Below are 19814 nucleotides of genomic sequence, written 5' to 3'. Positions count from 1 at the left end.
TGGCTCATCTGACAGGGCCTAGAAACAGCGTATACCTCTGGACATGTCCGTGTGGGAGTTTCTACCTTGAATTAACTGACAGGTAAAGCCCCGCCCAGAGTGAGGATGGCAACATCCCGTGAACTGAAGTTCTGGACTGAATAAAAAAAGAGAGAGAAAGCAAGCGAAACATCCAGCATTCATCTCCGCGCTGTCCAGTTTATATCAACTTGGTATGAACTACAGTCATGTGGGAAGAGGGAAACCCAACTGAAAACCTGTTGCCATCGGAGTGGCCTGCAGGGCATTGTCTTGCTTGACGATTAATATGAGAGGACCCAGCCCACTGTGGGTGGCTCCATCTCTGGGCTGGTGGTCCTCAGTTCTACAAGAAAGCAGACTGAGCAAGCCATGGGAAGCAAGCCAGTAAGCAGTGATCCTCCATGGCCTCTGCTTCAGCTCCTGCCTCCCAGTTCCTGCCTTGAGCTCAGTGGTGGAGCATATAATGTCAAGGTGTAAGCTGAGACAAACTCTTCCCTCCCCAAGGTGCTTTGGGTCATGGTGTTTTTTCCACAGCAATAGAAACCCTAAGACGACAAAGCTTGCTCCCTGCGTGTGAGTGCGATTGACTAGCAGCCTCATGCTCCTGCCACTGTGCCTTCCTCACTAAAGTGGACAGGTCTCTCCAACAGCAAGCTGAACCAACCCTTTCTCCACTAAGTGGTTTTGTTTATCACTGCAGTGCAACAGTAAACCCCCTGCCTCGAGGGTGTGTTGAGAAGCCAGTAGGACCCAGCAAAGAAGACAGTGTCCTTAGATAGAGAGGAAATGACTGCTACACAATACGAAAGATGGTGGAATAGAAATGACTCAAAGAATGGGGGTTCTGTTAATGTGGAGGATTGCAGAACAACAAAATGGAAAGAAACACCCAACCTCGTGAATACGTCAGATGACACACTAAAAAAGACAGCATAGGGAGAAGTTGACCATTTCTACCAACAGGGGAAACGCTTTTGTCTTTTAATTGCTGAGGGGCCACCCAGATGGCTCAGCGAGTAAAGGGGCTTGCCATAAAGTTTGACAACTTGAGTTCAACCCCTATGCCCCTCATGTTAGGAAGTGAGAACTGACTTATGCAAGAGGTACATGGGCACACTGGAAATAAACGTTTTCAAACCGTCGAACTCTCACAAAAAACCCCAACGCTAAAAATAAAGTCAGAAACAAGGGTAGAGCAGCCAGCCAGTGCAAGCTGACTCCCTGCTAGCTGCACTAAGCTTGGCATGCAAGTGGCTGCACCAGCCAGTCACGTGCACGGGTGAAGTGGGTCCCAGCAGGCACTATGGCTACTTCCCTCACACTCCATGTGGCCCCTCCACAAGCACAGGCAGTGTTTCCACCCTCCAGTGTCCTCGAGTCCAGGGATTATGCCCAGTGAGGCCCTAGGCTCCTCCTGCCTCTCCCTCTCCAGTTGTTGGGGTCACAAGCACAGCCATACTGGGCTTTAAGTGGCTGCTGAGAAATCACACCAAGGCCTGATTGTGGTGTGGAGGGCACTTCTCACACAGCTGTCTCCCCAGCTCCTGTCATGGGGTATTTTCTGAAGCTATTGTGCAGATGCAAATCAAAACTACATTTAGGTGTCATCTGACCCCAGTCACTATGGCTGTTGCCAAGAAAAAGCACAACCAAAATTCTAGAGAGGATTGGGCGAGCAAAAGACCCTGTGAGGTTGCAAACTCTTGATGAAAACTAGGCTAGAATTCTACTCTTCAACCAATACCAAGGTAAGATATCTGCAGTGGCTGGGGAGATGGCTAAGTTGGGGCAGGCTTGTTGCACAAGCACGAGGACTAGAGTCTGATTCAGTGCCCATGTAAGAAGAGCAAGGTTGTGGTGACACTCATAACCCCAGCCCAGGGAGGCAGAATCAGGGGCTCCCTAGGACTTGCTGCCAGCATAGCCTATTCTCAGTGAAAAACAATGCTTCAAAACTCGAGGTAGGACTGCTGAGACGGTGCTTGCCACCAAGCCTAACACCATGAGTTCAAGCCCTGTACCTGTATTGTGGAGAGAACTGACTCCCACAAATCGTCATTGACTCCGCGTGCGTGTGCACACATGCCTTCCTATACATAAATAATTAGTAGAGAAGTAAAATTTTTGATTTCTTGAGAAACACCTATCATCAACCTGCAGCCTCCACATACGGACACCTTGGCAAACGCCCACATGCATGTCCACAAATAACAAAAAATAATAATACAAGTAAACGTCACAGTTCAGTAGTAAGGACGGAAGTTAGTACAGTGTGGAGACCAGGAGATCTGCCCTGGGTCAGCTGGATTTTATTTCCCAAGGATATTTGGTCAGCATATCAGCATGACACCAACAAGCCTGTGTTCATTGTGCGAACTATCACCCACAGCCAGAACGCGAAGTCAGCTAAGGTGAAGAAACCGTGACAGACACACACAGTGGAACATAATTCAGCCACAAAAAGGACAGCATCCTGTCATTTACAATATGGAGGAACTGGAGGACGTTATGTTAAGTGAAATAAGTAAGACACAGGAAGACAAATGCCACTGCTTCCAAAGCATACATTAAAGCTAAAAGTGTTGTCCTCAAACAAGAAAAGCAAGACAAGATGCAAAGGACACAAGGGAAGAGAGGGAAGAGAAGGGGAGGAGAGTGAAAGTCAGTAGAAAACAGTAGTTCAATAAAAGATGCTTGTGGACAAGTGTATACTTTTGTGTGGTAAATGGCAAGACAGCCTTTGCAAGCTCAGATCAGAGGAGTAAGGTGAGGGAGGGAGGAGACCAGGTCAAAGGGGGCGTGGTCAAGGAGGGAGGAGTTACTTAATGCTGATGGCGAATTCCGCTGTATCTTTCACCCTTTGCCGCACCAGGTAGGTCCCATCAGAGCGGTTGGTGAGGATGCCCTCGGCGCCTGCTCGCTCCATGGGGCCCGCATACCTGCCAGGACACATCTGAGTTAGTCATGCCAAGGGGTACAGGATTCGGTTGAAGCTCAGGCTTTTGAGGAATCCCTGGAATTTGGCCATTTGGCATCTTCCGAGCTTACTTTAGAAACTAATCTCTGAGCACCACGGTAGAATGAGGTGTCAGCCTCAGATACAAAGGTTAAGGGAAGGTCTAGCAGGAGGGCTCAGCAGGTAAAGGAGCTTGCTGCCAAGCCTGAGGATTTGAGTTCAATCCCTGGGAACCACTAGATAAAAAGAGAACCACCTCCTGCAAGTTTTTCTCTGACCCCCCCACACACACACAAACACACACACACATACATGTACACATGAACATATACACATGACATACACATGTACATGAATGCATAGGTACATGCACACACATGCATGCACACACACAAAGTGTAAAAACATTTAAGGGAAGGCCTGAAATAAATCAATAGTATTTTAATGCAATGTTTAAAAAAACAGAACAATTAAAAGCCAACTGAAAAAGGAATGAGGCCTATGCACAGCCACAGTGAAGCCTCAAAGACACCATGCTCACACAATGAGGCCTCAAGGATGACATGCTTACACAGTGAAGCCTCTAGAACACCATGCTCACACAGTGAGTCCTCAAGAACACCATGCTCACACAATGAGACCTTAAGGATGACATGCTTACACAGTGAAGCCTCAAGAACACCATGCTCACACAGTGGGTCCTCAAGGACACCATGCTCACACAGTGGGTCCTCAAGGACACCATGCTCACACACTGAGGCCTCAAGGACACCATGCTCACACATTGAGGCCTCAAGGACATCAAGGCCATCACAAAAAAGACACCAAAGGCCACACAATGTGTAACTCCATGTGAGAAATGTCCACAGCAGGAGAGACCAGAGGGGTGGGGGTGGGGGAGAAGGAGAAGGAGAGAGAGGGGTAGAGGGGAGCAGATTCATGGGTGCTGAGACAGGTCAGGAGAATCCCGATTGGAGGAATAGGACTGTGGGATAGGTAGAATGTTCTAGAACTATAGACAGTAGCCACCATGCACCAGAACATGGTGAACACAAATGTCAATATGATTGTAATATAATATATTGTGGTGTGATACATTTATGTCTCTTTTAAGTTTCTTTGTTATTGTTGCTTTAGATGTAGAGTGTGGCTTTTTTTTTAAAGGTGAAAAGAGTAAAATGTAAAAACGTTGCTTTTGTTTTATCATTTTTGTCTTCATAAACTTACATAGCTACTTTGTTAGTGGGTCCTTCATGGGTTATTCTTTTACCTGTCTCTAACAATATTTTCTGTGGCTCAGCTTCTCCTGGCTCAGCTTCACCACCTGTCTTCTCCGTCTGCAAGTCTGGTTCACTTTCATCTATCTTTTATTTCCACTCCTCAGAATTTCTACTCTTCCCAGGCTGCTCATCTCTTCACCTCTGTCTCCTTTCTCACTGTTCCTCCACTGCCTCAGCCTCTGCTGGCTTTTTACCCTGTTCCCAGAAGAGCCAACTGCCACGGAGGAGCATAGGGTCATTTAAAGGGCCAGGCACAAAATATTTCATAGCAGAGTGGAGACTGACAGTCAGGTCTCTCCTCCCACCGAGAAATAAAGATTTGTTTTGTTCCTTGAACTCAGGTCCTGGGACTTAGCAATCACTTCTGTCCTCTGAGTTATCCACCAGCCATGTATGTCTCCTTACACAATACATGCTGGTGTCCATATTTATATGCTTAAGTACATGTAGAATGTGTTATGCTGCTACATAGCATGAATAATAGTTATATACAATGTATAATCATATGTAGATTTTTATATGTTGTAAGTATATATATATAATATATTTTCTATATCAACAGCAACACCATCACCACTGTCACCACTACTGTTATCATCACCTCATCCCCATCACTACTTGTGTTGCTATCACTCTTACCACAACTATCATCACCACCATCACATTCATCACAATCATACTCTCTCCACAATTAACACCATCATCATCACCACCACAAGCATCATCGCCATCACACCATTATCCATCACCATTACCATCACAACCATTACCACGGTCACCACCACCACCATCATGACTGTCGTGTGACTTTCATAATTGCCCAGAAGCATGGACCTTCCTTTCCCCTGTCCAGCAGCTTTTAGCCCAGGATAAACTCAGAAGTGCTTGGGATCCAAATAATAAACTACTGATCGTTCTGAAAGCCTCCACATTCAGCCCGAGTCCTCCCTCCCCCACCCCCCCCCTGCAACAGACACCCATTTTAAAGTATGGAAGCACGACTGTACTCACCAGAGGTGCACAGACAGGTCCTGGGGAGGGCCCTGGGAACACAGACAAAAACCTGGACTCAGAGAAGATGCCCTTGCCTTGAAGACTAAAGGGACACCCACACACATCCCCTCCATTAACATTTGCTGAACTGGCTCCATGTTCCAGGTCTGTGCTATTCATGGGAGAAACAATTCTAGAACCCCATTCCCCTGTGCGTTTACATCATATCACATATAGCTTACATATAATAACCTCAAGTCAAGTAGGAGGGCTAGCGTTTCAACATGACCCAAACTACAATCACCTGCGAAGAGAGTCTCAGCCCCCAGTGGGCGTGTCTGTGGGGGATTTTTTCAATTACATTAACTGATGTAGGAAGCCCAGCCCACTGTGTGGGGATCATTCCCCTGGCAAGAGATCCTGAACTTTCTAAGAAGGTAAACTGAGCTGAACACAAGCAAGTGAGCAGGTGACAATGCGGGCGGCCATTTCTCTCTGCTCTTGACTGTCAGTGTGATGTGAGCATCGGTCTGAAGTTCTTGCTTTGATTTCCCTACAATGATGGGCTATAACTGTAAACTGAAATAGACCCTTTTCTCCCCTAAGTTGCTTTCTGTCAGGGTATTTTATCCCAGCAACAGAAATGAAACTAGAACACCAAGGATGGTGTTTATTTACTTTGACAAAGGATGAACAGCTACGTGACATAACAGATATAACGGCAGATGACACGGAAGTAGGAGCAAGAAGGCCTGGAGGAAAGAATGGGAACAAGACTGGGGAGGATGAAGGAGGACGGACACGGGAGCAATGAATACAGTCAAGGAACGTCACACACATAAAGTCCACAGCTGTGTGCAATAAGTACTCACTACTTAAAACAGTATTTAAAAAGATTTCCTAAGTGTGCGAATTATACAAATCCTTGCTTGCAGAGGTGATCAGTGCACAGGAGGCCAGTGGATACATGAATGGCCATGGAGATAGAGAAGCAGGCAGGGCTTTCTAGGAAAGGTCCTCACCACTCGGCTACATTGTCAATCCCAAATGATGGGTTTTTGTCATCGTTCAGAGTTTGTTGGCAATGACGGGGATGAGATTTGGGGCCGTGTACATAAAAGCAAATACTCCACCCCCTAGTTATGTCTCAGCCCCTCACTGACAGATCCTAGGCAGGGCTCCACCCCTAACCACAACCCCAGCCCCTCATTGGAGGATTCTAGGAAGGGACTAGCCACACCCCTGAACCACAGCCTAGACCTTGAGATAACCAATCAACACTACCCAATCTGGAAGGAACGATGGAGTTTGAAACTCACAATGTAATTTGACACTACAGATACTGAAGTTCAGAGTGAGGGCATGTAACGTGAAAATAAAGGGGAACCGTTTGGGAAGAAGATAGGGAAAAGCAGGAAGATGGGGAAGGGAGGGCATTTGGGGGAGTTAACAATGGGAGCAACAGACAATGACAGAAACATATAAAACTGTCATCATGAAGCCCGTTGTTTTGATAGTAAGTAAAGTTAATTTAAGGCCAGCAAGATAATGGGCGAGTAAGGTTCTCACCTCCACCTGTGGGCACACGAGTCTAATCCCCAGGATCTATCTAGTGCAAGGGGAGACCTAACTCCTACAAGATGTTCTCTGACTTTCACGTACAGGCCATGGAATGCACGCTCACACACAAAATAAATCAACAAGCAGAAAGTAACAGGAAAACTATCTAAAAGTGAATAAAGAAGGCTGAGCTTAAAGGGGGATGAACCTAACTCCAGTCAATGGCTTCATGGCCATGAGTGTATGGGCAGCACAACTTAGACTCGGGATTATTTTTAAAAAGAAAAAGAAAAAGAAAAAGAAAAAGAAAAAGAAAAAGAACACAAATTTGGTAGGGATGCGAGTGGATCTGAAAGGAATTAGGGGGGATGAATGGTGGGTGAATATGATCAAAATATATTCTACGTATGTAGGAAATTCTCCAAGGGTTGTATTTATCAAACTAAAAGAGAGATAATGATGAACAGGGAGCCACTGAAGAAGAAACAACAGATCTGTCCATCAGGAGCGTGGCCAGGAAGAAGGAGGCCATGATGCCCTCAGAGGACTCAGCTCAGTGCTTGGGAAAGAAGTTAGGGACTGGCCCACCTTCTGAGCATCTGCTCCGTCAGGGGACACCCCAAGGAAAATGCAAGTTGTTTCATAAAAAAAGCAAGAGGCTTCTGTATCAGCAGTCACATGCTGACTAAAGGTGGCTCAGAGAAGCAGATACGGCCTTGGTTTGACAAGATGTGACCTGTCAGGATGGGGAGGGGCTAAGACATGTGGATGACTCATGACCTATTCTCACCTTCCCGAATGGCCCAGGCTACTAGGGCTCTATCTGGACCCTTGCCCCTCACATAATCCAGAATCGAGGCACTCACGTGGACGTAGGGACGAACTCTGTTACAGGGAAACCAGCCGACTTCATTCGTAGCTGTATTTCTTCCCTAAAAAGGCAAGATACAAAAGCATGATCATCAGACCATTTGTGTGTGTGTGTGTGTGTGTGTGTGTGTGTGTGTGTGTGTGTGTGTGTGACAGAGAGAGAGAGAGAGAGAGTCTATCCACTCACTTGCAGGTGTGTATCCATTTCTCCTCTCAATGGATACTATTATTAATGCATCTCTCATTCAACATGAGGAACCTGGGACATGTTTCAAAGGTAGAGCCCATCTCAGTGAGGGACTGGGGGCATGGCTCATGGGGGGAGCTCCTGCCTAGAATCCCTTAGTGAGAGTCTAGGATATTACTCAACAGATAGAGTATGAGCTTAGCACCCTTGAAGCCCTGAGATTCATATCCAGAACCACAAAAAAAGAATCTAGGGGTTGGGGATTTAGCTCAGTGGTAGAGCGCTTGCCTAGCAAGTGCAAGGTCCTGGGTTTGGTCCCCAGCCCCGAAAAAAAAAAAAGAAAAGAAAAGAAAAGAATCTAACCCATAGAATATAAGATATTGTACTATGAGCTACCAAGGAGTACCAGGCTCCCAGAAAGGTGACCATCCCCAGACATCTCCACTCACATACCCTCCCTACAGGGGCCAACTCTGGAGACTGCGACCGCACTCCTCAGATTCCCTGCACCCATGACCTTGACTTGAGCCTATAATTATGACCCTATGTACTCTTGCACTCCTAAGGAAGCCTCATGAGGTCGTTTGATCCACAACTCCACACGAAAGCCCTGCTTCTGGCTCCTACAGCCAGTGTCCATACCTCCCACCAGTTGTGTTCAGCCTCTGCCTTAGTGAGTTCCACAATGTCCCCAGGGTTGAGCCGCAGAAATGGCCCAAAGGCTCCGGGAGGAGGAGGGATCCCGTAGTATTCCTGACACACCTCCATCTTAGGAAGGCCTGAAGGCGGGAGATGAAACAACTCGATCAGTAGAACACGCAAAGGTGTGTCTTCAGACCCAGCCAGAAAAAGACACCAAGTGGTGATGACAGTGTGGAGAAACTAGAACACAAGTTGGACAGTATCCACTAAAGTTAAGTGCATCTACCCTGGTTCCCAGCAATACCACTGCAGTGTAAACATTGAGGAAAACAAAAATACACAATTGCCTAGAGGTAAAGCCCCTGCCTAGAATCCCCCAGTGAGGGTGTGGTCAGAAGTGGATCCCTGCCTAGAATCCCCCAGTGAGGGTGTGGTCAGAAGTGGATCCCTGCCTAGAATCCCCCAGTGAGGGTGTGGTCAGAAGTGGATCCCTGCCTAGAATCCCCCAGTGAGGGTGTGGTCAGAAGTGGATCCCTGCCTAGAATCCCCCAGTGAGGGTGTGGTCAGAAGTGGATCCCTGCCTAGAATCCCCCAGTGAGGGGGTAGGGGGTGTGGTCAGAAGTGGATCCCTGCCTAGAATCCCCCAGTGAGGGTGTGGTCAGAAGTGGATCCCTGCCTAGAATCCCCCAGTGAGGGGGTAGGGGGTGTGGTCAGAAGTGGATCCCTGCCTAGAATCCCCCAGTGAGGGTGTGGTCAGAAGTGGATCCCTCCCTAGAATCCCCCAGTGAGAAGTTGGGGACATGGTTGGGGTGGGGCCTCCTCCCATTCCTGGAATATCATGCAGTTGCCTCCCTCACAGCACTCTGCATACGCACCCAATTCATTCCTTTTCTTGTCCTGGGCCCTTCGATGTAGCTTGTCCTGGAGGGAGGAATGAAGAAAGTAGGCATAGAAGTAGGCACCTATTCCCAGCCAGGTAATTCCTTAGCCCTTCACTGTCCCCGTCCAGACAAGGGTGATGATGCTCATTCCTGGGGTCTTCTGGTTCCTCTCATGAGTCTCGTAATTTCCCAGGTACAGAATGAAATCGGATCTTACCTTCTTCATGGTTCCTGAGAAATCTACAGAAGGGAAAAGTTCATTCAGCAGGAAACTCCCTTACAGAGAAGCTAGCCCACTTCCCTCACATTATCCTAGAAATACCTTGACGGCCACATGGAGGCACCCTTCCCAGACACTCCTTGTGTGCGGGTGCACGGCACCTGTAACAGCGATATCCCTGGTAGAATGTGCCCCTGGAATGCAGGAGAGAAAAAGGAGAGACGTGAGGAGTTACTGGCACCCTGACTACCAATATTTGTCCTTTGAAAGAAAGCAAAGGCCAAATTTGGTGATGTACACCTGCAATTCCAGCACTAGGAGGAAGCAGATACTGCATCCAAGCCTAGCATGGGCTGCTGAGGGGGACACTATCTAAAGGAGGAAGAGGAGCAAGAGGCAGGAAGAGGGAAGGAAGAAGAAGCAGAGAAAGAGAAGAAGGAAGAGGTGTAGAAGAAGAGTAATGAGTCACAGTAGAGCTCCCCTCCTCTCAAGCAGGTGACCTTTCTAGAGAGGAAAGGCCAAGCAAGCTCGGGGTCAGGATCTCCCAGATACACACCTGAGTAACATCTGGCAGGCCTTGCAGGAAGTGGTCTCCTCAAAGGAGAACATCTGAAAATCATGTCCATTGGCTGTAGCATTTTCTGGGTAGATGTTGGAGCTAGAGAGAGAATTTGAAATCAGAGAACCAACACTTCATCCTGTACATGAATCGAATAGCAGTCTACAGAATAAAGGTATCACAGCATATCTGGACATCCATCCATAGATGTTTGAGTTGTACCCAACTCCAGGCTGTCATGAAAATCAACAGAGAGAGGAAACAGGTGGGCAGGTGCCAAAGGCTAGAAGGATGGAAAGTGGTTGTTTAGTGGGTGCAGGGTCTCCTTTGAGGCTGATGAAAGGGATTTGAGCTAAGAGGTGATGATTAAACTTTCGAACGCATTAAATGCCATGAAGTTCTAGCTGTGAGATGTTTAGGGTTTAGTTATGCAATTTTCACATCAACAGAATGAAGGGCAGAGAGGAGGAGACAGAGGAGCAGGAAGAGGGCATTGAGTACAAGAAGAGAAGGTAAAAAGAGAAACAGAAGTGGGCAAGGAGTATGTGCATGGAGGACGAAGGGAAGAAGAGCAGGGAATGAAGGAAACAGTAGAGGAGAAAGGTGAGGAGACAGTGTTTGGTTTGGGTTTTGGTGTGGGAGATTTGGGGTTTGGTTTTGTTTGTATGGTCTTTTGTTTTTGTTTTTTGTCTATTTGTTTTTAGTTTGTTTGGTGCTGTTTTTGTTTGCTTTGGGTTTCTTATGTTTATCTTTTGGGTTTTTTTTTTGTTTTTAGTTTATTTTTGTGGTGTTTTTGTGATGTGAGAATTGAACCAAGAAAAAGGGGGCTCACATGGCCATTTCAAACTGTTCCATCCACTTCTTTTTTAGCTCCCGAGTCTTGAAGAACAGCTCATACCCCTGGGCACCTTGATCCTCAATCAGAAGGAACATGTGGCTCCACTGTATATGGAAAAACATATCACAAATGGATCTCCTGCAGAAGGCAGGATCACGTCCCACCTGCCCCTCATCCGTCAGGGCATATACTCAGGGCATATACATGGGTGTGTTCAAACAAGACTGTCTAGACCATCCAAACACACATCAGCAAGTCCAAAAGTCAATGAGGACCTGAGTTCAATCCCAAGTGCCTACATTAAAAATATCAGGAATGATGCCATGTGTTTATAATCCCAGAGCTGGGGAAGCAGCACAGGAGACTCTCTGGGCCTCCCTAGTCAGCCAGTCTAGGCAAAAAGTCAAGCTCCAGGCTCAGTGAGAGGCCCTGTCTCCAAAAAAAAAAAAAAGTAGATGGCCAGTCCCTGAAGGATGACACCTGAGGTTGACTCTGAATTCCACTCGCACACGGATTTTTTCAATGAAAAGATTGAAGGGCAAATAGTTAAATTCTCACATTCTTTCTCTCTCTCTCTCTCTCTCTCTCTCTCTCTCTCTCTCTCTCTCTCTCTCTCTCTCTCTCTCTCTCTCTCCCACACACACACACACATGCAGGCAACCCCAAGGCCAAGCTGCCCAGCTCCTGGACCGCCGAGTCCTGGTGACAGAGTCCCACCTTCTTGTTGTCCCGCTCCCCGGAAGAGTCATCCCGAACTTGGAAGCTGTGCAGGTTCACTGAGGCCTTGAGGTCATAAGAGTCCCCGCGGCGCTTACAGATGAGCAGTGCTTTGTCCAGCAGGAAGGCATACCTGCAAGCTTCCAGGTCAGGACCCAGAACTGACCCTTCCCAGTGTCCCTGCCATCTCTCGGGCCTCTGCCTGTGCATCCTAGATTCACCCACATGCTCCAAGCTGGTCCTGTCCAACTTTGCTCAACCACACATCCATCAAGGCTCTACTCTACAGTTAGAGTGATTCCCCCAATCTTTCCTTCTGTCAATCAGGCCCAACTTCCATCTTGAGTCAGGCTGCTCCCAAAACCTAGGAAGACCTTGCCTACACGTCCATTCAGGAAGCGAGCCCCACCAAGAATCCTTCTGGTGTACCTTGGCTCCACTCACCTAGCTATCTAGGCTGTAGCCACACCCCCTGGCCAGACTGTACCCCAGATCCAAGTTTACCTTCCTGCCTAAAAACTTGGCCTCAGCTGGGTATGGTGTCCCTCACCCTTTATCCCAGCACTCAGGAAGAGGTATCCTTTTGAGTTCAAGGCCAGCCTGGTCTACACACCGTCTCTCAAAGCTAACAGACCCTACCACCACACAGACTCACCTCAAGTCTATAGTGATCCTGCTCACCTACCTGCCTATGTGGAAATCAGGCCCAACCTACCGCCCAAGGCTCACCCCAGACTCATTGGCCTTTCCTCCAGCTGCCACCCAAGCCCTGGCCCTGCTCACAAAACCTCTGCTCTTCCCCAGGTCCAAGTTGGCTCCACCCACCTGTCTGTCTTGGAGCGCCGTTCCACTGAGGTAATCTTGAGCTCACCGTCAATCTTAGGCCGGCCATAGTTGGCCAGAGACTGGTCCTGCACAATAGGCAGAGTGGAATCTAGGCTCAGAGTCCCCTAGAAGGGGACCAGCACCCTGCCCATAGGTACACACTCTTGGCCCACCCAGCTCCACCCCTTACCAGGTTCTCAATGGACAGCTGAAAGTTTGTGATCTGCCGTAAGGTTTCATTGTCCCTCTTGACCTCATTCACACACTGCGCCAGGTCCTGTGAGTAGGAAATGGTGAGAAGCTTTCTTGCCTACCCCCTGGCCCAATCCCTTCCACAGCCAAGGGTGAAGGGTCAGCCCCCAGTTGAGCAGAGAGGTCGCTGCCAGCATGGGTACCCAACCAGCAGCACCTGCTCCCTCACCCTCATGGCGTCCAGGGCCAACCGCAGGTTCTCCTTTTCTGTAGTATCCTGTGTGTGTTTCACTAGCTCCTGTGTGGACCAAGGAGTCAGACTTAACCTGGGCCTATCCCCGTTCCCTAGAACTTCCAACTGATGCTGACCCACCAGGTCCTCCTAGAGGCTGGCACACAGCCCAACAGCTGATGTTCCAACCCCTCACAGCCAGCCTTCCCCACCCTCTGGGGCCTACAATCCAGGCCCAGCCCAGATGCTGTAATGATTCGTTTTCATTGTCCTGTCGACACAGTTGAAAACCACCTGGAAAGAGAGTCCAGTGAGGGACTCCTAGATGGGGGTGGCCTGTGTGTGTGTTTATGGGGAATTGTCTTAATTGTGTTCACAGAGGTGGGAAGGCTGGATGTCCCTCGTGAGTGGCATCAGTCCCCAGGTTTGGACCTGTGTAAGTGTGGAAACTTAACCAACCACAATTGAGCAAGCGTGCAGTAGGCTCTGTGCTCTGTGGGTGACTTTGTGGGTGCGATTGGCTGCTTCTTCCCTGCTAGGCTTCCCAAGCACAAGCTTCCTCCCTTCCAGTTGCTTTTGCTTGGATGTTTTTATCAAAGCAACAAAACTGAGACGAGGGCGGAGCCAGCCACACCCAGGGGCCCAGCCACGCCCTGGGGCCCAGCCCTGTGCCAGCACCTGGAGGAGGAGGTGATACTTCAGCACCCGCTGCATAGGCACCATCAGCAGATCCCGCAGGGTGAAGCGGCCATTGTTGGCTCTTTGAGAGCATTCCTGGCAGGGTAAAAGACAAGAGCATCATGGGAACCAGATGGGCACAGGCGAGGAGGAGGAAGAAGAAGAGGAGGAGGAGGAGGAGGAGGAGGAGGAGGAGGAGGAGGAGGAGGAGGAGGAGGAGGAGGAGGAGGAGGGCAGGACACAGGGGAGGAGGGGCAAACAGACTTGACTATGTACAATGACAGTCTGTGATGTGCTTGCCATACCAGCATGAGGAGCTGAATTCCATCCCCAGAACCCACAGCAAAAACAAAACAAAACAAATAAGAAACACTGGGCATGTTTGGTGCCAGCAGTCAATTGTGAGCTCAGCACTCAGGAGGCAGAGGCAGGTTGACCCCTGGTAGTACATGGTCACTGGCTGACCAGCCTAATCGAATGAGCAAGCCTCCAGTCCCAGGGAGAGACCATGTCTAACAAACAAGGTGAAGAGGCTAATGACATGGTTCAGCAGGTAAAGAGGCTTACTGCCAAACCTAACGACTGAGTCCAGTCCCTGGTACCTTCACAGACACACTGCGGCATGTGCACACAGAGAAAATACATACATACATACATACATACATACATACATACATAAATGTGAAAGAGGGAATGAAGAGGTGGCTCAGTGGTTAAGGAGTGCCAGCTGTTTTTGCAGAAGACCTGGGTTCAATTACCAGCACCCTCACTGTGGTTCACAACCATCCTTAACTTCAGTTCCAAGAGATCTGATGCCTTTTCCTGGCATCCGCAGGCACTGCTCAAAAGTGGTGCACAGATATATACACTCAGGCAAAACTCCCACAAAAATAAAATAAAAATTAAATTAAAATGAAGGTAGAATGTGGTAGATAAGAAGACGCATGGTGTAGATTTCTGGCTACTACATGAACATACCCATGCACACATGTGCACACACACACACACACACACAATCAGGCATGGTGGTTCACACGAGATTCCAGCCTTGGGGAAATAGAGACACACAGGTCCCTGGGGCTACCTGGCCAGTCTAGCCTACTAGGTGAGTGGCCCTGTCTCAAAAACAAGGGAGGTAGAAAGACCCCAGGTTGTCCTCTGATATCCACAAGCATGTGCACACACATGTATGTGGGCACACATACACGTGTGGACCATGGACAGACACATACATATTTGTGCACACCCCACACACACACAAAAAGTTATAAACCACAAAATGGACCCAACTCCATCTGCCCTGTGCTCCCCAGGACCCATAAAGCAGAGGGAGCCCACAAGGATCCCACAAGGGTGGCACAGCCCCACCTCCAGCTTCATCTGCACATCCTCCCGTGCTGTGGCCACTTGATCCAAGTGCTTGCTGGCTGACTCCACCTGACTGCAATAACGGCCATAAACAAGGAACCTGTGGGCCAGGGTGGGACACCACGCAAGGGTGAGTATTAAGTCAGGGATATCTAAGCACCCATTCTGGCCTCATTCAGCCCAAATGCATAACCCCAGCCAGTCTCCCTCTGCAACACAGGCCTGGCAACAATGCCTCCTAGAGGGCTAACATAATTGTTAATGGCAGAGTGCCGCATACAGTCTGTGACCAGTGGTTGCTGACTTCACCAACAATTATCGAGCACCAACTGTGTGTCAGCCCTGTGCTAAGTACCTTATACAACGGTTTATTTGATCCTCACTGTAACCCTGAACATGTCCATTCATAGATGAGGAAACAATAGCTTCCCAGTGACACACAACAGAGGTAAAAATTAAACAAGATCTGGAAAAGCCAGCTCTGAGGGTATGTATGGCTCAAGGAGGGAGTCCTCTCCTAGAATCCCCCAGTGAAGGGCTCGGGGTGTGGTCAGGGGTGGAAGCCCTGCCTAGAATCCCCCAAGTCCTGGATTCATTCAGCCTCCAACTATCATTCAATGAAGAATCCTGCCCAGTAGTCTCTAATGTCTCTCAGTGTCCCACTCAGGCATGACTATGACCTCCAGGATCTTGTCAGCCATGTCTTACCTCTCCTTATACTTGATGAAGACCTGATACAGCATCGTTGCTCCCGGGCCAGACAGGGCATCCTTCAGTTCCTTTAAGAAGTGGGTGTGCACAGAGAGCAGCTCCTATCCAGAGGGAAAAGGGAAAAAAAGAGATGCGGCTGGGGCTGGAGCCTGGGCACAAACACAGGCACAGACAAAACAGCAGGACAGGAGAGTCATACATGAGCCCCAGGACAAGTGACAGTCAGAGAGGATCTCCTTGGAAAAGACAAAGATGTTTAGGGACTTGCTAGCTCACCTCAATGTTGACAAAGATGGTCTCCATGTCTTGAGGCTTGAGGAATCGCTGGAGGGGCTTCATGAAGTGCTGAGGAGATCGGAAAGAAGGTAAAGTGGAAGAGGGTCTTCCATTTAGGTCAACCAGGGAGATGGAAACAAGGAAGAGCCAGGAGGGACACACACAGAGAGAACGGCAACTCAGAAATGACACACAGAGAGAACGACAACTCAGAAATGACAAGGAGAAGACACAGTGATAGAAGGACAGACAGACAAAGTGATGGAGACATAAACAGAGAGAGAAATTGGGGCAGAGACACAGAGATAAAGAGACATAGAGACATAGACCAGTGGAATAGAATTGAAGACCCAGAAATGAACCCGCACACCTATGTTCACTTGATCTTTGACAAAGGAGATAAAACTATTCAATGGGGAAAAAGATAGCATTTTCAGCAAATGGTGCTGGTTCAACTGGAGGTCAGAATGTAGAAGAATAGAAATTAACCCATTCCTGGGGTTGGGGATTTAGCTCAGGGCCTAGGAAGCGCAAGGCCCTGGGTTCGGTCCCCAGCTCTGAAAAAAAGAACCAAAAAAAAAAAAAAAAAAAAAAAAGAAAAAGAAATTAACCCATTCTTATCTCCTTTTATAAAGTTCAAGTACAAGTGGATCAAAGACCTCCACATAAAACCAGATACACTCAAACTTATAGAAGAGAAAGTGGGGTTGAGCCTCGATCACATGGGCATTGGGGAAAATTTCCTGAGCAGAACACCAAAGACTTATGCTCTAAGATCAAGAATCAACAAATGGGACCTCATAAAATTGCAAAGCTTCTATAAGGCAAATGCACTGTCAATAGGACAAAATCAACAGATTGGGAGAAGGTCTTTATCAATCCTACATCCAATGGAGGGCTAATATCTAATACATACAAAGAACTCAAGAAGTTAGACTCCAAAGAATCAAATAACCCTATTAAAAATGGGGTACAGAGTTAAACAAAGAATTCTCAACTGAGAAATATCAAATGGATGAGAAGTACTATAGAAATGTTCAATATCCTTAGTCATCTGAGAAATGCAAATCAAAACAATCCTGAGATTCCATCTCATCCCGGTGAGAATGGCTCAGATCAAAAACTCAGGTGACAGCAGATGCTGGCGAGGATGTGCAGAAAGAGGAACACTCCTCCATTGTTGATGGGATTGCAAACTGGTACAACCACTCTGGAAATCAGTCTGGGGGTTCCTCAGAGAATTGGACATAGTTCTACCTGAGGACCCAGCTATATCTCTCCTGAGCATATACCCAAAAGATGCTCCAACACATAACAAGGACATGTGCTCCACTATGTTCGTAGCATCCTTATTTATAATAGTCAGAAGCTGGAAAGAACCCAGATGCCCTTCAACAGAAAATGTGGTACATCTACACAATGGAGTACTACTCAGCTATCAAAAACAATGACTTCATGAAAATCATAGGCAAATGGATGGAACTAGAAAGTATTATCCTGAGTGAGGTAACCCAATCACAAACAATGGTATGCACTCACTGATAAGTGGATATTAACCCAAAAGCTCAATTACCCAAGATACAATCCACAGACCACATGAAGCTCAAAAAGGATGACCAAAGTGTGGATTCTCCATTCCTTAAAAGGGAGAACAAAAATATTCATAGGAGGAAATATGGAGACAAAGTTTGGCACAGAGACTGAAGGAATGGCCATTCAGAGACTGCCCCACCTGGGGATCCAGCCCATATGCAGTCACCAGACACTATTACTGATGCCAAGAAGTGCTTGCTGACAGGAGCCAGATATGGGGGTCTCCTGAGAGGCTCTGCCAGAGTCCTACTGATACAAATGAGGATGCTTGCAGCCAACCATTGGACTGAGCATGGGGATCCCAATGGAGGAAATAGAGAAAAGACTGAAGGAGCTGAAGGGATTTGCAACCCCATAGGAAGAACAACAATATCAACCTACCAGATCCCACCAGAGCTCCCAGGGACTAAACCACCAACCAATGAGTACATATGGAGGGACCCATGACTCCAGACACATATGTAGCAGAGGATAGTATTGTCCAGTATCAATAGGAGGAAAAGCCCTTGGTCCTGTGAAGGCTCATTTCCCCAAAGTAGGGTAATGCCAGGGCATTGAGGTTGGAGTGGGTGGGTGGGATGGGAGCATCCTCATAGAAGCAGGGGGAAGGGTAGGGGTATGAGTGATGCGAGGGAGGTGATAACATTTGAAATGTAAATACATAAAATATCCAAGAAAAATTATTTTTTAAAAAAGAGACGTACAGACAGAAACAGAGAAATGTGCAGAAACACATAAATAGAGACAAGCAAATACAGAGATTAGAAATGAAATGGAGACCCAGGTATGGTGGCACATGCCTGAAATCTCAGTGCTAGAGTGTGTAGGCAAGGACATCAAAAGTTTTAAGACCAGCCAGGCTACATAATGAAAATGTCTAAAAAAAAAAAAAAAAAAAAAAAAAAAGAGGGATGAGGGGATGGCTCAGTGCCATTGATCTGACAAGGAACCCAGTTCAATTCCCAGCACCATATGGTGGTTCTCAAACTCCATAACTCCAGTTCTAGTGGATCTGGTGCCTTCTACTAACCTCCCCAGGTGCCAAGCACTCACAAGTTGCACATACATATCTACAGGTAAAATACTCACACTTAAATAAAATTAATAAATTCAATTTTTTAATTAAAGAAATATCAAAAGAAATAGAATGTTCATTAAAAAATTGCCATCAACTGTTCCAAGGCAGAGTTATCACGAGTAGCCCAAAGTGGATGCCATCAAATGTTGACCAGTAGATGATAGACCATGTGTGGTTCATCTACTGGCTAGAAATTACTCAGCAATGAGCAGGCTCCAACACATGTGGAAAGACCTCAAGGATAGTGTGCTAGGTGAGAGAACCTCACACATGAGACCATGCAGGGTGGGGCTTCTCAACAGGAAATGTCGGGAATGGAGGAATTCAGAAACATAAAGAGGATTCATGGGTTCTGGCAGATGGGGAAGGTGGGGAGCCTAAAGATTACAGATAAGGTATACAGTGTATCTGTCTAGAACAGTAGCACGTTACATAATTAAACAATGGCAACGGCTGCCCACCGTTGGATTTAACAACCGAGTGGGTTGTTTACTGTATTTATCCTTCTCTATTAATCTAGATTTAAAACACACACATGCGCACGCGTGCATGCATGCATGCACGCACGTACACACGCACGCACGCACGCACGCACGCACGCACGCACGCACGCACGCATGCACTGGAGCCAGGTGTGGTGGCACATGCCTGTCATCCCAGCTCTCGGAAAGCTAAGGCAGAAAGATTATGAGTTAAGACTCCCTATGAGGAGGCAGGAAGAAGATGCCCCTGGCAGGACCCAGGGATGTAGCACACCTGCTGGATGGAGCCCAGTGTGTCTGTGTACTTCTCCTCAGTCTGCTGGATCTCCCGCAGGCAGCAGCAGCGCTTATCGTACTCTGTCATCTTGGGCTGTGAGTAGGGACCAAAGAGGCCGGTGAAGCTCCCAGAAGCCGTCTCCACCCTTCCCACCTGCCCGGCCCTTCCCAGACCCACGCACAGGTGTGGGCACCGACTCCGAGCGCATTAGGTCCTCGTAGATCTCGTCCCCCTCTGCCTCCTCATTCTCCACGCAGTCATAAAGGTCCTCATCTTCCTCTGCGGTGTCACTGAGGGACAGATTCAGGCCACACCCCAAGCCAAGGACCCATCAGAAACTTTCAGAATCAAGGATGAATCCAAAATGTCAGCCACCCT

At 47.8% G+C, this 19814-nt stretch overlaps 1 protein-coding gene across 2 annotated transcripts in view; it reads right to left on the bottom strand.

Annotated features, from left to right (window-relative positions):
* Vav1 (vav guanine nucleotide exchange factor 1) overlaps positions 1-19814 on the bottom strand; it is a 47050-nt gene that overhangs the window by 8298 nt on the left and 18938 nt on the right. The window contains exons 5-23 of one of the 2 annotated variants that reach the window (NM_012759.2): positions 19618-19726; positions 19434-19529; positions 16007-16075; positions 15728-15831; positions 15020-15119; positions 13652-13747; positions 12971-13039; positions 12740-12826; positions 12550-12635; positions 11725-11857; positions 11002-11111; positions 10167-10268; positions 9713-9804; positions 9608-9630; positions 9385-9430; positions 8510-8646; positions 7677-7742; positions 5269-5300; positions 2844-2960 (exon numbers count right to left, since the gene is read on the bottom strand). In NM_012759.2, the coding sequence (NP_036891.2) occupies positions 2844-2960; positions 5269-5300; positions 7677-7742; positions 8510-8646; positions 9385-9430; positions 9608-9630; positions 9713-9804; positions 10167-10268; positions 11002-11111; positions 11725-11857; positions 12550-12635; positions 12740-12826; positions 12971-13039; positions 13652-13747; positions 15020-15119; positions 15728-15831; positions 16007-16075; positions 19434-19529; positions 19618-19726 (1674 nt within the window). Of the gene's footprint in view, positions 1-2843; positions 2961-5268; positions 5301-7676; positions 7743-8509; positions 8647-8684; positions 8750-9384; positions 9431-9607; positions 9631-9712; positions 9805-10166; positions 10269-11001; positions 11112-11724; positions 11858-12549; positions 12636-12739; positions 12827-12970; positions 13040-13651; positions 13748-15019; positions 15120-15727; positions 15832-16006; positions 16076-19433; positions 19530-19617; positions 19727-19814 lie in introns of those variants that run through there. The other variant, XM_063266662.1, reaches the window with a different exon arrangement.

This window comes from Rattus norvegicus, chromosome 9 (assembly GCF_036323735.1).
Source record: "Rattus norvegicus strain BN/NHsdMcwi chromosome 9, GRCr8, whole genome shotgun sequence".
NCBI lineage: Eukaryota > Metazoa > Chordata > Mammalia > Rodentia > Muridae > Rattus > Rattus norvegicus.
Note: the sequence above shows the minus strand (reverse complement) of the source record. Positions and strands in the feature narration are given on the sequence as shown.